Source organism: Culex quinquefasciatus, chromosome 1, assembly GCF_015732765.1.
Source record: "Culex quinquefasciatus strain JHB chromosome 1, VPISU_Cqui_1.0_pri_paternal, whole genome shotgun sequence".
NCBI classification, from domain to species: Eukaryota; Metazoa; Arthropoda; class Insecta; order Diptera; family Culicidae; genus Culex; species Culex quinquefasciatus.
The window spans coordinates 92108958-92125051 of record NC_051861.1 but is presented as its reverse complement, the minus strand read 5'-3'; the positions used below and the strand labels follow the sequence as shown (position 1 = coordinate 92125051).

At 40.9% G+C, this 16094-nt stretch overlaps 2 protein-coding genes across 2 annotated transcripts; one reads left to right on the top strand and one right to left on the bottom strand.

Annotated features, from left to right (window-relative positions):
* Window positions 1-9464: 9464 nt before the first annotated feature.
* Window positions 9465-12634, top strand: LOC6042862 (26S proteasome regulatory subunit 6A-A). Its single transcript, XM_038265996.1, has 4 exons — window positions 9465-9482; window positions 12073-12183; window positions 12255-12443; window positions 12488-12634. Exons 1-4 carry the CDS (start codon window positions 9465-9467, stop codon window positions 12632-12634), a joined length of 465 nt encoding a protein of 154 aa, XP_038121924.1.
* LOC119770670 lies at window positions 12423-14538 on the bottom strand. Its single transcript, XM_038265988.1, has 3 exons — window positions 14530-14538; window positions 13890-14096; window positions 12423-13837 (listed from the first exon to the last, which is right to left on the bottom strand). Exons 1-3 carry the CDS (start codon window positions 14536-14538, stop codon window positions 13100-13102), a joined length of 954 nt encoding a protein of 317 aa, XP_038121916.1. The 3' UTR covers window positions 12423-13099.
* Window positions 14539-16094: the final 1556 nt, after the last annotated feature.

Genomic DNA, 16094 nt, shown 5'->3' with positions numbered 1-16094 from the left:
ACCCGTACAACATGCGCATGAAGGACGAGATTCCCGACAACGTGCATACCGGACTTGTGGTGGAGTATTTCACCACCTTCCAGTCACCCTACACAGGAGAACCCGAAGTCAATACACGGTCAGCGGAATCTTATCAAAATTTTTAGATGGATTTGTGTCAAGTGTAACCGGAAGGCGGGTTAACGATCATTATGTTGTAAAGGGCAAGGTATGCTTCGTTTTGTTTTAAGAGATCATAGTTCTAAATTTAAATTGATTTAATAGGTTGCACATTCTATGAAACTCGATCAAGCATATTTATCACCCTGGATAGTTATCAAGGAAAATGGTGGAATATCCTCCGCACACTGTACGTGCGTAGCGGGTTGAGCGAAACTTGCTCACACGTGTGCACCGTGCTGTTCGCGCTGGCCAACCGCCATTATTTGCGACACGTGCAAAAGGTAATATGTCGTATGTGTATAAGTATGACAAAAAATTGCAACTAAGCTATTTTTAAAGTATTGAAAAAAAGACTTGAGGTTGAAGAAAAAATACAAAATCAAAATTAATTCTAGATAACGGTCACCGATTTGCCTGCGTATTGGCTTCGCCCGGGAAGAAGATAAGAGAGGACTTGTACAATGCTGTTGAAGCCATCGACTACGGGTACTGTAAACCGACACTGCATACTTCTCGCTGTACAAACAGTTGTTACAAGACCTCAACAAATCTGGATCGAAAGCAGCAGTAGTAAGACATCTGTGCGGTGAAGGAGAGTTAACATGTGCTAGCTGTTCCGCAAATGAAGTCCCTGATTGGATCTTTATCAACCCAAACATTTTGCTACAGAACAATTTTCGTATCCTGTACGAAATGTTCAGCATTGATGATTTGAGATTGATATCCAGCTCGATGAACTTTGTTGTGTCTGCAGAAGAGGTCGCCGCAGTGGAAAAATTAACGCGAGAACAATCTGCTTCCAAACTGTGGTTTTGGGCTCGAACTGGACGAATTACAGCGTCCATTATGAAGAAGTGTATATCCACCTCGAGCGATGAACCACCAACGAAACGATCATTGTTGCGCACTATTAGCTTCCCGCAGAACAATCGCTTCGAAACTCCTGCGACGAAGTACGGCCGCGAGCATGAAGGTAAAGCGAAGAAATGCCTTCCGCAGATATTCAAGGATCACCAGAATCTGCAGATTACTGCGGAGAGCGGTTTGCATATTTTTCAAGATCAGCCATATATCGCTGCTTCGCCAGATGCAGTGATCAAATGCGATTGTTGCGGAGTTTGTGTTGTAGAAATTAAGTGCCCTTATCGATTAAGCCGCGAATGCCATTTAAGCAAAACTCTGACAATTCATGATCTTACGCTAACTGAACACCCGTTTATAACCGTTGCCAACGGCATGTATGTAATGGTTCAAACGCACGATTACTATTATCAAGTGCAAACTCAGATTTTTGTGGTAGGAGCTGATTATGGTCTTTTTTTGGTTTGGAGTAAAGCAGAATATTTGACGATTAGGGTAGAAAAAGATTTTGATCTCTGGAACAATTGTTTGCTTAAATCAAAACTTTTTTTTGATCGAATTGTTTTGCCCGAACTGTTGGGTAATCATTACTTGAAAAACGAACTGTACTATCATTAAATCCCCTCTTTTGTTAACTACCACTGTTCTCCTTTGATTTTCTCTTATGTATGAACTGCGTTATACAATAAAAAGCAAAAAATAGTTGTTTTTGTTTTGAAAAGACTTCTAAACACAAGCATGCACTTACTACTTTTTTATATCATCACATAAAAACACAAATAGTTTAAAAATAACATATCATTTTATTACAGTTCATTGCATACAATTTCACAAGTTAAAACAATATATCACAAATCTAGTATTATGCTTTTGTTAAAATTTGTCAAAATACATGCCACTCTAACAGTTAAATCTATAGTGCTGTACCCGTTTTGAAATCTAGTGATAGTATCTATGGAAATAAAATCACCTATCTCCTTGTATTTCGATCTAACTAATCGAATGAGCCTCTCAATGTGTACTCTCAATGAGGTAACTTGTTTGTTACGATCGAGTTCAAGAGGAGTAAATTGTTGTTTGTTGCGCAGAAACACAGAGATGTTAAGTGATGCTCCTTTTGCTTCAACGAGTTCTGAAAAATACAAATTTATACAATCTAAGCAAGGAATCATACATTTAAACTACTGTAGCAAAAAATAAATAACACTGACACACATATTTACAAAATATTCTCGCAAACTCAAATCGACGGAAGCATGTATTTTAGGTCCCCTGATATATGTGCCGCTTAAATTTTTCAAAAATTGTTAGACACGGCCGAATGGTTTTTCTCCAAAGTTAGTACAAAAAAAAACCGGTTTACGCTCAGGCGTTACGCTTTTTAAATCTTCGATTTCTCTGGAACTTTGGAATATTTTTGCAATCTTTTTAAAGCAATTTGAACGTCTTGTGTAGATCTACAAATTGCATTCAAAAGAATGTAAAAACAAGACCCTGTTTTCGAGAAAACAACCAAATAAAAAGCGAAACGCCTGAGCGTAAACCGGGGTTTTAGTTTAAGGAGAAATAGTGCTGTTCGTTGCTCCCACATATTTCAAAAAAAATTTGCTTGCATGCAACAGCGACGAACCACCCAAACTCTCCATACAAACTTTGGAGAGAAACTATTCGGTCTTGTCTAACTATTTTTGAAAAATTCAAACGGCAAATATTTCAGGGGACCTCATGCTTCCCTCGAGTTTGCGAAGAATTTTTGTTGGTCGGTGTAAATGATTAAAGGGGTATGCTAAATAGGGAAAAAATATCCATTTTAATCTCTCTAAGCCATTCAACCAATTCTCATCACTTTTGTAAATCAAAGATAGAAAAATAGACTAATAACAAATATATATACCTTGAATGTCAAATCCCTTATCTGCTAAAACGACATCGCCGGGTTCCAGCAAATCAAGAACGCCACTATTTTGTGTGACGAATAAATCTGAACATCTTCCACCAAATGCTTTAGACACAAATCCGATTGTTCCATCGGGGTGTCCAACGATCAAAAATTTGACTGTATGGGTCCTTTTGTAGCCACTAAAATGGCTTATTCCTGTCTTGGGTCTACCAGGACAGTTGCATCGTACTTCGAAGCAGTCAAATAAAAATACACGACTATCGCCAAAACAATCCACGAATTTTGCGGGCGTGTGTAATGCAGCAGATAGCTTTCCAGGAGGCATCAATGCAAACCGGAGACAATCGTTCATTACATACAAGGTTTCGTAATAAAACTTCGTGACAGTTTGACGGCTGAGGTTATAGTTATAACCCAGCTCAGTGAGAGACGTGCCCAGCCTCAACTTAGTCAATGTCATAATAAAGATTCTATCTTTAGAAAAGTTTGCACATCCTGACGATGGTAGTGAGCTTTCCAAATAATTGAAAAGTATGGTCAAAGTTGTTGCACTGCTAATGCCCGTGTAGAAATTACACTTCACATCATTTTCAGTGACATCGTCTAGACCACGTCCGAACTGATTAACTGCTGCTTTTATTTTTGCTTTCTTAACGGGCACAGGAGCTTTTGATTCTAAAAAAACGTAATTTTAAAATTATGATACAATCTCTAAAATAATGTATACCCGTAAGATCAAGATCCAAACTAACAGGATTTTCATCTTGGTTGAGATAGTCTTCTTGCCACAGACTTGATTCTATGTTTAAAATAAAAAATCATAGTTATACTCAATTTGAAGGAGGTTATAACAGTTGAAAAAAATGTTACCTGTAGCATTATACGATTCATAATTTTGATCTTTAACTTGTCGTTCCAAAGTAAAATCAGGATGATTGATATCATTACTTTCTTGTTCTTTTGATAAAAGTTTCATCTTCTTACTTGCCCCTATTAAAATTAAAAAAAAATATTATTAGCTTGCTTATCATTAATCTAAAAAAAAAAAGCAAATAATAATTGAAATCATAAGCGAAAAAGTATTTAAAATAAACTTATTCGTCTCGCATACAAGTAAAATTCCCCAAAAATAATTATGAAAAAATACATGATGTTTCTTACCACTGGTATTGACCAAATTCAAATGGGGAACCCAGTCAGGGTTCGTCTCGTCTTCTATTGAAGCTGGTTTTCCTTTTAAATTCAAACGTTAATATTTTAGACATTTTTGAAAATTAAAAAAATACCCCTAATGAAATGATCGCCACAGACAAAAACAAATTTGGATGTAAAATCAGCGTAAGAAAAAGGTTGAAGAGAATTTATCCACTTAATTCTACGAACGACAACCTGGTCCGGCATTTTCAATTTCGGGAAGGGAAGGCAATGTAGGCTGACACCATTTTCTGTTGTTTTTCTGCAGCTAAAGATGCAACAACGTCGTTTAGAAGCTTGGCTCCTAAAACATGGAAGTGTAAAATAAATCAAACATGTTTTGAAAGGAATATGATGCACTAACCTATCGGTAGATGTTTTTTCCATGCTGCAAGAATATAGATAATTTCACCGGAGATTTCACCAAATTGAAAACACAACAATCGAATCAAAAACTTTGAGTGAGCTGACAATCAGTTTTTTTCTGGCCACACAGTTTGCTGCGATTTGTTTGGCGGGTTTTAAAAATCCTCCATGTCAAACGGCGGGATATAAAAGTCATTGTTTATGATTTTGACATAAGTTTACATAAAGAATAAGTACAAGATCATTCTAATGAAAGGTAACACAAATATTGGGAAATGCGGAGAGATGCTCACCGACATCTCTACATCCCCCCTAAAGTTTCACAGATCTTTGAACTGTATCAAGAAACTGCTGAATTTATTTATATTCATTTGTTATCATCAATATAACAATCGAATTATCAGCACCGCAACCCACAGCGCTTTGCCGCCTTTACTGGAAAACCTTTTATTTACCTCAGGCGTTTGAAGAAAGCACTCAAACATGTTTTGCAGTTATGTAAATTCTTCATTTGATTTCATCTCAATAGTAGTAACATTTTGTATAGGCAATTTATGAAAATGCCCGTCATTCCGAATCTTTCCCTTTTTTCTTATTTTTTTGTTATGGGCTAAAAACTAATTCATTATCTTCAACACTTCTCTAGAATGCACCACTAGATAACTGTCGTTCAAATGTAACGATGTCAATATATATCACATTGAATTATTTGGCTACTTCAAAAAAATACTTCCTTTCTACGTTCAACTTATCAGAATCAGAATCAGTCATCAGAGTTTGTATTTATCTTTTGTAACACATTTCTCACCAAAGGCGAATACAACTATTTTTTCTCCTACCAGGTGGTATCTTGCATTACTCCGTATAGTTTGAACTTAGAAATCTACACATCTCGTCATCACTCATAGTACATGTCAATGCTCAGTAAACTCCTCAGAATTCCTTCATTGTTAGTGATCACCAATGAATCAAAGAAATGAAGTAAATTTCTAAATAATGTAAGCCGAATTAAGTCGGAACGTCGTTACAAATACTAATCAGAATTATAATCAAATATCAATCTCATCGAAAACACATTAAAAGAACATAAAGTTGTTACAGTTGTCATCAGAATTTCATTATGCTAACTTTGTGAGTTTCAGAGCCTGGTTCTTTAAATTTTATGAAATTGGTTCTCCAAATTTGAACTCACTCCTCAGAGTTTGTATTCAGTTTTCTCCTCAGAGCTGCATTTGAATTAGCTCCACAGAGCTTCATCCCTAGATTACCTCTCGGAGTTCATTTGTTCAATTTATGCCCATCCGTATACTACAAATTCCTTCTCAATCAATGTCTTTGAATTTTACTCCACTCAATTATATAACAACATCTCAGAACTTAGTATTTCCCTGATTCATCACAAAATAATTAGCTAATAAATCTCTCTGATTCTCACCGTCTCCATGTACATTTTCATTCTTGAAATAATCGAAACTTAAAGAACAACTGTCGATATATCACTCGTCTTTCACATTTACTACATTCTTTAACGGCAACTCATCAGTGAACAGCCAATCACAATCCTAAAAGTTTGATTCACAGTAAATTATAGCTTCAGAACTCCTCAGAACATGTACCGAATCAACTCCTCAGAGATTGACGAGTTTGTATGAAATGGTTTCCTCAGAATCACCTCTCCTCAGAGCTTGTAGCAACTCCTCAGAGTTTTTATTTCAATTCACTTGTCAGATTTGTAAGAAATCAATTTATTATACTGAATCAACTCCTCAGAGTTTGTATAAAGTCAATTCCTCAGAATCATTTGTAATGAACCAACTCCTCAGAGTTTGTATGAAATCAATTCCTCAGAATCATTTGTAATGAACCAACTCCTCAAAGTTTGTATGAAGTCAATTCCTCAGAATTGTCTGTACCAAATCAACTCCTCAGAGTTTCATCTCATTTAACTCCTCAGAGTTTGTTTGAAATAAATTCCTTGGAACAACTTGTAATGAATCAACTCCTCCGAGTTTTATATGAATTCAATTCCTCAGAATTGCTTCCTTCAACAACAAATCTCGATTTGTTCTGAGAATTCGAGTAACATTCATTGTTTTGCAAATTCCTCAGACTATGCTCTCATGAATCTTTTAATTTATTAACCTGTTTTCTTTGAAAAAATATACCCGAGCAGACGGAAATAACTTGGGAAGGTCATTTTTTGATATTGTGAGAAGATCAAAATCCGTTATTGGGATGATCGGATTAGTTGTTAAAATAACAAATTTCCATAACAAAGATTTGTTCGAAAAATAACTAAAATTGTTATTGCTCTGTTATTGCAATAACATACTAATAACATAGAATCCAGAACAATAGAATAACAAGGTTAGTTATTCTGAGCGATGGATGGGGAGCACCCAAATAACAAAAACTGTTATTTATAAGGATTGATTGCATAACAAAAGTGTTATTATTTTATCCCGGCCGGGCAAAAGTTGTATCTCAGAAAAATCTTCCTTTGTTCGTAGGAAAATTCTCAGCTAGGCAGGATAAGTTGGGAGCTCTAACTCCATCATTTCCTTTTTGTAAAACTTTCGATAGAAACTAGCTTGCTTTTTATGAGTTGTAACCAAATTTCAAAGTGTTGAAAGCCAACTGTAGCTTGAATATTGTTTTTAAATGTGTTCTAAAATGTTTGCTAACACATCTTTTAGAAATTATAATTTACTGTGAATATTTCATACTCCATTTTTTGCTAGATAGAAAAGTACCGTTATCTGGGGTGAATCGGGCTACAAGGAGCCCAAACTCGCCTCATGCTGTTTCAGCCTTGTTACTGCGAAATATTTGGAATTTTGATCGGTTTTGAATAAAACAGACACAAATTAACAAAAATAGAGCATCGCTTTCAAATTTAAGCTTTTGAGTGCTCTAAAACCTGATATCCCTATTCAAACAGTAGTCCAGATTCGCCCCAGATGACGTTAAAATGTGTTCAACATACAATCAATAGGAAAGAAAAAGTGATAGGTTTACTTTGGGATATTACTTTATTTAACTTACTTTGCTGACGATCTGCATATCCATCTTTCAGATGAAGTTTGTGCTAAGGTTCCTTTTTTCCGTCCATAGGAAATCCGGCGTGCGCAAAAAAGTCTGCCCCAACGTAGAACACCAGGTTGATTTCCGGTTTCCTGTAAAAAGAGAAAAAGAACTCAAAGTATCAATTCTTTAATGACAATTTGATTATTTTAGCAGTACAATGTAAGGAAAATGTGCCTGTTCTAATAAAATAAAATTTCTAATCTGCGATTGGGCGTATAATAATCGCTGAGTCATCATTAGGTACTCAATGGAAATACATTCTTCGTTGCCAAAAGTACATTTTTGTTTGAGTACGCAAATTTTGCAAGCAAGCAACATTTATGTGCCTCTGATGTGTGTCTAAAATGTATATTTCCCCTTAGATGGTTAGGAGGAGGAATAGAATAAGGAAGTGAAGAAAGGAAACAGAAAAGTACGAGTAGGTGGAGGAAAAGTTAAATATACTTATCTAATTGACCCCGCCTACACGAACTCCGTTGCGGAACAACGACGACCCACGGCCGTTATCGACAACCTACCGATAACCTCACGATCAGGTCCAAGCCAAGAGATTGTCGTCGGCACACGGCAGTCTGACCCAATAGTCCGTCGGGTTTCGCCGGAAGAATCTTCAGCAGCCGGGTTCATAACCTCAAATCTGAAAAGGAACGGCATGTTTGTTTACACAGACTAACTTTCGTGGTTTTCCGGTTGATTTGTTGAGGTCCCAAATGAATGTTCGGAATGTAAACAAACCCTCTAAAGCCTCACGTAAGATAAAAGAACCAGGCTCATTTCAAAACAAACCAATCAATTAGAAATCCACTCAATGTTGTTCTTTCACGGAGTCTGATCAGATCAGAAAATTACTTACCCGCTCGAAGGTTTACGCACACGGTAGAGGAACAATCCCGGAATCGGTTGACACCATCGTTGCAAATCTTCTTTTCAGGCAGCTTCGATCCAGCTTGTCACGAGCCGCGACAACTAAAAAAAAAGCCGAAGCTTGTTGCTCGCCATTTTTAATGACATTTTAATTCACTAAAAACAAACACACACGATTGGGAAACGGAAACAGGCTAAGTCGCAAAACAAGCAAACGAAGGGCATTATAAGCCAGGTAAACAAACTCTTATTTGCTGCGGTGATTTGCCGCAGTCTCCCACTTTTTAAAATGTCAGCACCATCGTTTCCCTCCTCCTCCTCCACACACAGTCAAACATAAACACCAAAAATACTGATTTTACACGTTCCCCTAGCTTCCATTTCGTCGCGGTCAGAAACACCTATGACGGGACTGGATTCAGGACGGATTTCTACACCAACTGTTCCGATAAACTCAAACGCGACGGACCATCCGACGACACGATTCGAAAACAACAACAACGCTTGCTTTGATCGTTTCGTTTGACGTTCCCAGTGTCGTTTTTGGGGCGTCCGCAAACAACGTTGGCGCAAAAAGTATAGAAAACATTGCTTGCATTTGCACAAGGACAATTATTAAATAATTGGATCGCTCGTTTTGTAATTTCAAAAATATTTTCCATCTAAGACGCTAAACCAAGCGCAGATCCACGTCAACTCCAAACGGCACAAGCTCGCTCGGTCACGAGACACCCCCGGAGGAAATTCAGAAGAACTCGAGTGCGTAACCAGCCGCCAAAGTCGACGGCGGTTCTCTTCCGGCTGATTCCTTCGGCGCTGGTGTGAACATCAAACGGGATGTAATCAACATCCTCCGGAAGAGGAAGAGGATTCAACGGACGAGCAGAAGATCAGCGAAATCGACGAGCAAATTCAAACTAGTTCCTGGTGCTGAGCTTGGAGCGGAAAAAGGACGAGGTGCGGAAGCGGACGGCATCGACGAAGGCCGCAGGAGAGACGGATTATTGTGGTTGTTGGCGCTGCTGTCAAGATGGAGATTAGGAAGGAGGTAACACTGAGCGGCGGTTGCCCCTTCCTTATTCGATACGGAAATGCTAAAAACTACATACGCTATCTTAAACAAATTCATCTCGACGGCAATTTCAAACTGATTTGCCGGACCTGTCAATTGTGTCCCTCATCCGGACAACCGCGCAGTGTTCGTAGGCGTCATCCAGCCTTTGACATTCCTTTGACACGACGGACCTTAACGGAACGCTGTACAACTACAGCCATCGTCGTCACTTACTTCCTTCTTAATCTCCTGCGACCTTCGTTGATGCCGTCCGCACCTCGTCCTTTTCCGCTCCAAGCTCAGCACCCGGGACTAGTTTAGAATTTGCTCGTCGATTTCGTTGATCTTCTGCTCGGCCGTTGAATCCTCTTCCTCTTCCGGGGGATGTTGATTATATCCCGTTTGATGTTCACACCAGCACCGAAGAAATCAGCCGGAAGAGAACCGCCGTCGTCTTTGGCGGCCGGTTACGCACTCGAGTTCCTCTGAATTTCCTCCGGGGACGTCTCGTGGACCGGGCGAGCTTGTGCCGTTTGGAGTTGACGTGGATCTTCCACACGGCCTCGGAACGGATCACCAAACGGCAAAAAACGCATGTCAGGAACACGGTATGACGAGCTCGCTGTTACCACCGTTCCCACAACTCCCCAACGTGGAAACTCTGGATCTTTTGCTCGTCGATCAACCCCACTAACTCCAACCGGACGGCGCTGGTTCCGTGCGCCTCAAACACTTCCCGTTTCCACACCGGCCAGAATTTTCTGAGACACGGGCACGAAGATTCCTCCGTCGTCGGAAATTGGGCGATCGTAGTCCCATAGTCAACACAAAATAACAGCAACTTTACGCAAATCGCGCGATCTCGCAGGCAAATAAAAATCATGAGAGCTAACCAAAACAAACAAAATTTGACAGTTCTTCCAAGACAGTTCTGTACCAAGCGAGGGATAGGACACAGTTGCAGGTGCCATTCACAAACAACGAAATTGTTATAAATATCGAGCAACTACACTAAACCCTGGTTTTTACACCTTTTAGTTTGACCTGGGTAAAAGAGAGAGCCTTCTGTATCATTTTAAACAATAAGTCATGAGTTCTCATTTCTGCTCTCCCAACCGCAAGCCTATGGAGGTGGTTCGCACTGATAGCGGATCGACATCCTCTCCGCTTGCCCAAAAGTTTGACCAAGTTTGACCATACATGAAATTAATCAACTCAAGCAAAACAATGTAAATGGGCCAATGCGAGTTTTTGTTCGAAAATTGCTTTTAATTTAATCGCAAAAAAACGATTTTTTATCAAAGTCCAGCACAAACATGAAACATCAAAATATATGCTCATTATGTGAGACTATGAAAATTATTCTAAGTGCCGGGAATTAAAAAATTCTGTCAGCGAGTGGAAATTTTGCTAAGTCCGGAAAAAATCGAAATGTGCACATAATAATTATTTCACTAATTCCCAATGGAATATCAAACCAATAACAGTTCCTGTTATTATACAAGAAAATGGAAAAACATAACTTAAACTGTTATTATCATCTTATTTCACATTTCCAATGGAATATCAAACCAATAACAGTTACTGTTATTATGGAATTAAATGTAAAAACATAACTTAAACTGTTATTATTATCTTATTTCACATTTCCAATTGAATATCATCCCAATAACATTGTTTGTTAAAATAACAGAAAGTGTTATTATTTTTTCTTCAAAAAAATATTTATAAGAATATTCAATAACAGTTTCTGTTATTTTAACAAAATCTGTTATTGAAATGACATGAATTTTGTTATTACCGTCTGCCCGGGATTTTTTACAAAAAATAGTCCCACGACAAATGAAATTCTAGTACTGCAACATTCATCACCATTGCAATAAAGAAGTATGCGTGAGTTTGTTTTGCTTGCACGTGCCAAAGTGAGACTGTATTAGTAGAAACACTGTATGTTTACTTCTGTAATGATCTTGAAAACAATAACCTGGCAGCCGTACTCCACGAAAGGTCACCGAACCTCTGCGAAATAAAAACCTTTCCGATGCCACCCGATGATGAACCGTATACTTCCTACGCCGAGCTCCAACCGGAGCGTCTGTCAAATAACTTCCAATCACTTTTCAGCTTAACTTTTACCACTCCTCATAGAACTTATCCTATATCCTCAGAAAATGCTCTGACTCCGCAGAGTTGTGTAACAGCAAAATAGATTTCTTGACAAATTCCTCAGAAAATGCCTCTCAGAATTCTGTAACAACAAACCTCGGTTTGTTTTGAAGATTGAATTACTCCTCAGAGAACACAGAATATCCCACGAGGTGGTCACTCCAAATATATTGCATTTATTTCATAAGTTGATCCGTATGTGCATCCATATTCACGTGTATACACGATTCCTCTATGAAATTTATTTCAGTGTTTTTACAGCTGTCATCGCAAACGCGCGCACAGCTGATTGTTTACAAACAAAAAAATCCCTTGAATTTTGCTGTTCTCCGGCCACATTTTTGGATTGCAAGGCACGCTATGTTGAATTCCGCGGAGTAATCGGGACGGGATACCAAGGATCGACGTGGACCTGCAGGAGACGGAGGACGACCGTGCGGTGGTGGTGTTGGACTACCAGCGGAAGGGCAAGCGCCCCGTCATCAAGACTACGACACGACAGACGTACTTTTTGCTCGCGATTGGCCTGGTTGTTCCGGAGAAGCTCAAGTTGGGCGATGAGAGTGAACAAGGACTTGTACGTCGTACCTCATCCTGGAGACACTTCCGGCCGAGTATTACGCGCGCGTCAAGGCGAAAGAGGTGGACGAACGGCCCACTGAGCACTACTCGGGCTTTGACGGGTTGGACAAACAAATCCAGGAACTAATTGAGGCCGTCGTGCTGCCGATGACGCACAAGGACATGTTCAAGAACCTGGGAATTCATCCGCCGAAGGGAGTGCTGCACGTGGCTGCACGCTTTCGGCTGGTACCTGTGTGGTGCAAACAAAGTCGACCTTCCTGAAGCTGGCCGGCCTGCAGCTAGTGCAGATGTTCATCGGAGACAGGGCCAAGCTCGTCCGGGACGCGTTTGCACTAGCCAAGGAAAAGTCGCCGGCGATTACTTCCTGCACGCGTCTACACTGCAGACGCATCTAGCTGTTGCATATGCATTTTTTAAATTTATTTGACCTAATTTGGTCACCTGGAGTTCAATAAGAGGCGAACATTGAAGTTTCTTGGATTTTCTTTTTATTTGTGGTTTCAGATTTATTTTTTTGTATTGTTAAATATTATGAAAAAAACAATAATCATGAGACAACGCGTTACGTTGCGTACGGTTTTTATTTGCCGAATTTGTCATTTGTCTGACCATGTGCAGAAGCACCTTAAAGATGCGCGCGGGATCCTTCTGCTGGAGGATTTTGTAAATATCCACATTATTGGCCTTCACCTTTGCTTGAACTTCATTCTCCACTCCGTCCAAACATTTAAACTTGGACGTTTGAGTCCCGTTACTCACGTAACCTTCTTGATCGACCCTCTGTTAAATCGCAACTCGCGACGTCGTCCGCTGATACGTACGAATTGCCTCCAGCGAACCATCCGGAATGCCGCGTAGCCTCAACGCGTGGTCATCTTCTTACCGTCAAACTGAACCATCCCTTTCCCCTCCGGACACTCCATCAGCTTGTCCAGCTCGTTCATGTGGTTGTTCTTGTCGATTGATCCCCCGAAGGTGGCCAACATTCCTTTCGCATCAATCTTCAGCTTCACGCGACAACCTCGCAGCTTGCACTGAACACAATGCCACAGCGAACTCTCGTCCGACAAGACCAACCGAAGATCGAACGTATATTCCTCAAAGACCACCTCAATCGCCTCGTACGTTTCATCCAGCACGTCAAAGTTACGATACTCGTGGTCACTTCCAATCCACGGCAGCGACCGTGCCGTGACCTTCCGCTTTTCCCCTCGCTTCTCCCCGTTATCCGCCATCGAACTGTCCTGTACGAATCCGTCAAGTCCTCCAGCTTCACCGGCACGGCCGTCGGCGAAAATTCCGCCCGAAATCCAGCCAACACCGCCCACACAATCCCCACAAATCTTCGTCACCGTATCCCAGCTGATGATCTCAACCCCTAAACAATCCCGCACCGTTTGCACCTCATCCGCCACGCTCCCGCCGCCGCCCGGAATCTTCAAGCAGAACCGGCACATGTTCTCGTCTTCCTTGTCCTCCAGCCCGTTCTCGACGTAACTATTGCAGTGCAGGGCTCGCGTCCGGAAGGCATGCTGCGCGTCGACGCGTTCGGCACAGCCGGCGCAAATCCGCCACGTCGGATCGACCTCCGGTGAAATCTGCGAAGGCGGAACGATTAGAAATGAAGCAAAAGATCGGAGGATTACTCACTCCAAGTCCGAGGCAGCCGATGATCTTGTCGGCAATTCCTGGGTCGGAGCGCAGATCCGCACTGGGCTTCTTGCACAGATTGTTGGTGGATTGCGGGGAAGGTTGTTGCGAGGATCGGTTCCGACAGTGAAAAAAATACCTCAAGCTCGAAAAATATTGGAGCGGTGACAGTTTGCAAACGAAGGAAAAAAAAGTGACAGTTCTCAACTGTCATTATCCACACTGAACAAAATGTTGTGCCGAATATCGTGCAGGTGAATAATATTTATCTATATTTACGATATTTACGGAATATTTACGGAAGTAAATCCAATGCGCTACGGATCAACCTTGTGCCCAACCCCGTGAATTAAACCCACATTAAGGTATTTCCCAGTCCCGAAATATTTTAGCAGAGCTGGTTTTGCTAGAATGCTGTAAGAATATCCAGCTCTGTGAGAACTCTGCTAGAATTTTGCTAGAACGTGACTGGGTTGGCATGCTTCATTTTCTGCGAAAACCAGATTCTAAATAACCTTAATTTACAGCTTAATGAAAACACAAGTCTAAGAAAACAACTAAGTCATTTGTTACGTTCCTGGCGTACTCTGAGCGATTTAAGCCACTCAGTTGTTCGAAGCACATGTTTGAACATACTCACAATCCTCATCAAACGATCAGCGACTCTTTTTATTCCCTTTTCCGATCGGTCCGTACGAATGCACTCTTCCTTCTCCCTTTAAGAGTGGGCTTCTAAAATACACCCTTCTTTTAACTCTACAGAGTGGTCTGATCTACCGCACTCTTCTTGTTTATTTTCGAGCAGTATGCGCTAACTCTTCTTTTTCCCTTTACTTAAAACGATCGTTTTTTTTAGAAATTATAACTATGCCTAGCGGTCCTCGGAAACACGCTGTGGTGGTGCGGTCTCAAACTCTCCCACACTTTTGAGTAATCCTTCAAACTACACACTTTCTCATTCGAGCGGTCTCAAAACACGCCTTTGTGGCGCGGTCTCAAGCTCACGCACACACCTTGAGTGGTCCATCAGACTTCACCCTTTCTCGTACGAGCGGTTCTCAAAACCTCGCTCTGGCGGTGCGGTCTCAAACTCACACACACACCTTGAGTGGTCCATCAGACTTCACTCTTCCTCTTCCGAGCGGTTCCAAAAACTCGCTCTGGTGGTGCGGTCTCAAACTCACACACACACACACCTTGAGTGGTCCATCAGACTTCACTCTTCCTCTTCCGAGCGGTTCCAAAAACTCGCTCTGGTGGTGCGGTCTCAAACTCACACACACACACACCTTGAGTGGTCCATCAGACTTCACTCTTCCTCCCCCGAGCTGTTCTCAAAAACTCGCTCTGGTGGTGTGGTCTCAAACTCACACACACACCTTGAGTGGTCCATCAGACTTCACTCTTCCTCCACCGAGCTGTTCTCAAAAACTCGCTCTGGTGGTGCGGTCTCAAACTCACACACACACCTTGAGCGGTCCATCAATCTTCACTCCTCCTTTCCGAAATTCGGTCTCCTGACCTCGCTCACATACATACCACAAACTATTCCATGCGTCAAGTCTTCTCCAAAGGTGTTCTTTACAAACACTGTTTCATTTCTCAACGACCACTACTTTCTCATCACCAACGCACAACACCAACCGCAATCCGTACGGCACTTTCCTAAACAAACAAAAATATTGGAACAAACCCGTAGTGTGGGTGATTTCCTGGATGATTTCAAAGTGAAAACTGCAGGATTTGATATAATAAAGTAAGCAAAATATCTGTCACGGTCGCCAAAATGTGTAGCCGCAAACTGCCTCCAGGAAATCACCCACCACGTGGGAGTGATCACGGACCGCGACGTGCTTCTTGCTTGTCCGCTTGCTGAGATGCGACTGCCCGACTGACAGCCGCACGCTGTCATCAGGCAGTTCCCTGTTGTCACTGCGAGAGTGCAATAGGCACTCTCTACATAGACTGGCACGCTCGAGGGGTGAGACACAAGCCCTAATTAACTAAAAATAATCGTTTAGTTAATCAGAATTTACAACTAGTTGATTAGGATTATCGCTAATCAATTAGCGTATTCCTACCCTTCGAATTTTAACTTGGGTTGATGGACAAACGTCAAAACATCAAAACAAACCAAAACATCACTCGTGGTTGCGGCCGTAAAGCAACACCAAGAAATTGAAGTGGCTAATCTGGTTCTAACCT

Excerpts from the sequence above, each read along its gene's own strand:
- LOC6042862 (XM_038265996.1), top strand. Across the intron at positions 12,184-12,254 it reads TTTTGCTCGCGATTGGCCTG|ACACTTCCGGCCGAGTATTA; the intron begins GTTGTTCCGGAG and ends CTCATCCTGGAG. Across the intron at positions 12,444-12,487 it reads CGCCGAAGGGAGTGCTGCAC|TCGACCTTCCTGAAGCTGGC; the intron begins GTGGCTGCACGC and ends GTGCAAACAAAG.
- LOC119770670 (XM_038265988.1), bottom strand. Across the intron at positions 13,838-13,889 it reads TCGGCTGCCTCGGACTTGGA|ATTTCACCGGAGGTCGATCC; the intron begins GTGAGTAATCCT and ends CCGCCTTCGCAG.